The sequence below is a fragment of the Columba livia genome, chromosome 10 (genome assembly GCF_036013475.1).
Source record: "Columba livia isolate bColLiv1 breed racing homer chromosome 10, bColLiv1.pat.W.v2, whole genome shotgun sequence".
NCBI lineage: Eukaryota > Metazoa > Chordata > Aves > Columbiformes > Columbidae > Columba > Columba livia.
The window spans coordinates 20,658,737-20,661,806 of record NC_088611.1 but is presented as its reverse complement, the minus strand read 5'-3'; the positions used below and the strand labels follow the sequence as shown (position 1 = coordinate 20,661,806).

Below are 3,070 nucleotides of genomic sequence, written 5' to 3'. Positions count from 1 at the left end.
TTGTACATGCATACACCTTGGGACAGATATCCAAAAAAGCATGTAGAAAAGAGGTTAAGGTTGTTAATGAGCTTTATTCTGGGCATTTATTTTGGTACCAACATTAGAGATAAGCTCTTCTGGAAGTGTCAGGTTTGGCTATACATTCAGAAGAGATTACAACGGTCATCTAATCATGATTTTAGGAAAAGGGTCTACTCTGGTTTTAAAAATGTCCACTTGAGAAGGTTCCAATGATCCATTACCTTCATAATGAAGGACGTGCAACATATTTGGAGTTTAAATTTGGCTAATGCCACCTTCCAACAGGCAAAAAAAAAAGCTGATGAAGTCATACGTCACAGCTGTGAGACCACAGCTACATCGCGCAACAGCAACGTCACATGTACGATCTACACTTAAAAATATAAGGACAATGACAACCAGATCCACCATAGAATGAAGAGAGGTCAGTTGAGCAATGATTGGCTGAGCCCCCTCTGACATCACAATCTCGCAATTTGTGAACAACAGGCTTAAAAAGAAAGGATATGGTCCAACAACGTGATGTGAAATAACAGAGCAGATCAAGGGATGAACTGAGCATCCACCCACCTCTGAGAGGCGCAGCAGCATTAGGTGTCCAGGAGCCTCTGCAGGGTGCTCATCCCTGGGCTTCACATCCTCGGTGGGGGAGAGGGACCAGGCACCGTCCAAACAGCCCCACCTTTCCTTCGAGATGAATCATTACAAAGTCCTTGGACTGCAAAAAAATGCCTCCCAGGATGACATTAAGAAATCCTACCACAAACTGGCACTAAAGTGGCATCCTGATAAGAATCCCAACAACAAGGAAGAAGCTGAAAAGAAATTCAAAGCAGTCGTTGAGGCATACAGTGTTTTGTCGGACCCTAAGAAACGATCTCTCTATGACATGTCTGTTAGGGAGAGCAGATCCAACAGAGGAAGAAATGTCACCCAGTGTTATAACAGCTCCTTTGATCCTGCTTACGCATCCCAGGACCTCGATGAGATCTTTAGGGAAGTCTTTGGAGGGATGCATCCCCTTATACATGCTTTCTGGGACCCCTTTTACAACATCCGAAACAACGGTGAAATCTGGCACAGGACAGGTGGAAGAGGAAGAAGCTCCAATCTGTTTTCTGACTTTATGGAGTCATCTATGTCATGGAATCCATTTAGCCCCTTTGAGGAGCCCAGCTCCTCCTTTACTGAGGCCAGAGCTGAGCCCCGCGGTGCCCGAACAGTGATCACCACCACTGAAGTGATCAATGGCAAGAAGATCACCACCCGGAAAATCATTGAGAATGGGCAGGAGACAACAGAAGTAGAAGAAGATGGCCAGCTAAAGTCTGTGACAACAAACAAGCTATTTGGAAATTAAAATGTCCCCCAGCACATGCATTAACTGCAAGGTGTAGGATGCACTCTCATAGCCCAATGGATAGGATCTACTACAAGCACTAGTAATAAATGCTGACCTCATGACACAACTGACGTAGACATCCCAGTGGTTGGGGACAAATACTTCACAGGTAAAAATACGGAGTTATGCTAAACTAAGGAGCAGGACTCTACTAACCCTGTGTAAGGTGATAGATAGCACTTGTTCAGTAAATAGGCACAGTAGATACATGTGAGAGCAACATTGCAGGTTGGCCAAAGAGACCAAATTGTTTAATATAGCAAAAGGAGACAGGCTGGTTGATGGACAGGTAAGAGAGTTCTATGACAAGCTACAGGTCCTCTTCCCACTCCTTGAAATGCCAATCTCAAAGGCTACTAGCTGGAACAATCGAGACTTATGTTGCCCTCATACACAACCCTGAGGTTGTGTGAAGAATATCCTAGCTTTAGTGTATGGGAAGATGCATATTCATCGGAAAAACCTTTTGTGCACAGACTGAAAGGTGGTGGATGTTCAGTGGGTCATGCAGAGCCTAGAGGAGTGGGACTGGCAGAGGAAATACAAGGGAAGAAAGAAAATGCCATTCCTCAAACTGTAGAAGAAAATGGGAGCTTTTTACAACCAGCGACCCCGACAGAAACGCTGTGTAGCTCGGGGGCTGAAAGTGAGCAGGAGAAGGTGAATTTGGCTCTTGGACTGGGAAAACCTATGGGTCCCTTTCCGCTTGGAGTCGTTCAAATGAAAAAAGCTAAATTCAAACCATGAGCAAACAGATTCCAAGAGGCTGAGTTTACCTCCCTCTTTGTGCAAAGCTGGATGCGGGGACTTAGACGATGCTTTACCCTCCTTATTGTCTTGCTCACAGCTGCAAGAGCCGGCTCACAATGCATTTCTTGCCCAGCCTGCCAGCAGGCTGCTTTCGTCTTCCACTGAGCTAAGGAACGTGCTCCCCATGTTTCCACCCTCCCTCTGTGCTGACATGAACTGCTGAGCCTTGTTTTGTGCTTGGCCAGATCACCTTAGGTGTTTAAAAGTCTTACACGCCTCTTATTTTCGGTCCCACGCTACGTCCCCTCGAATTTCCCAGCTTGCCTTGCCCACTGATGTCTCCCTGGAGACTGGAACTCGCTTTCAGGGACATTTTCACTCTAATTCAGATTGCAATTGCTGCCTGCATTTGGGCAGGTCCTTGCATCTGTTTCCTCTGCTGTGAAATGGGAATAACAGGCTCCCATGCTTTGAAGGAGACTGCAAGGGAGTGATACTCATAAAGGACTCTGAACATTAAGAACTGAGTTAAATCAGCCACCTCTTAATCAAAACCTTTCACACTTCTGAAAATAAAAATGCAGCTTAAATCACCTTCCTTAGCAACTGATGCCATGCCCAGTTTGGAAAAACAGACCCAAACTGTATTTGTTATGTTAAAGGCTGCTAAGTGAGTCCCTCTCCCAGTAAGAAAAGGACACAGCACTGGGAGGCAAGTAGAAATCTAAGTGCACGCTGGGTTCACAGAAGTTGGCCAGCGGTGATGGAACAGGGACAACCTCGGTGCAGGAACAAACCACATCTGCTGCTCCTCCGGGCTTTGGGAGTCACAGGCTGTTCCTGGAGGCATTGGGACTCCAGGGATTGCAAAGAATTGGGAGGCTTGGTGTAGAA

At 46.1% G+C, this 3,070-nt stretch overlaps 1 protein-coding gene across 1 annotated transcript; it reads left to right on the top strand.

Annotated features, from left to right (window-relative positions):
• Positions 1–427: 427 nt before the first annotated feature.
• DNAJB8 (DnaJ heat shock protein family (Hsp40) member B8) lies at positions 428–1,654 on the top strand. Its single transcript, XM_005507560.3, has one exon. It carries the CDS (start codon positions 719–721, stop codon positions 1,382–1,384), a length of 666 nt encoding a protein of 221 aa, XP_005507617.1. The 5' UTR covers positions 428–718; the 3' UTR covers positions 1,385–1,654.
• The last annotated feature ends 1,416 nt before the right edge of the window (positions 1,655–3,070 follow it).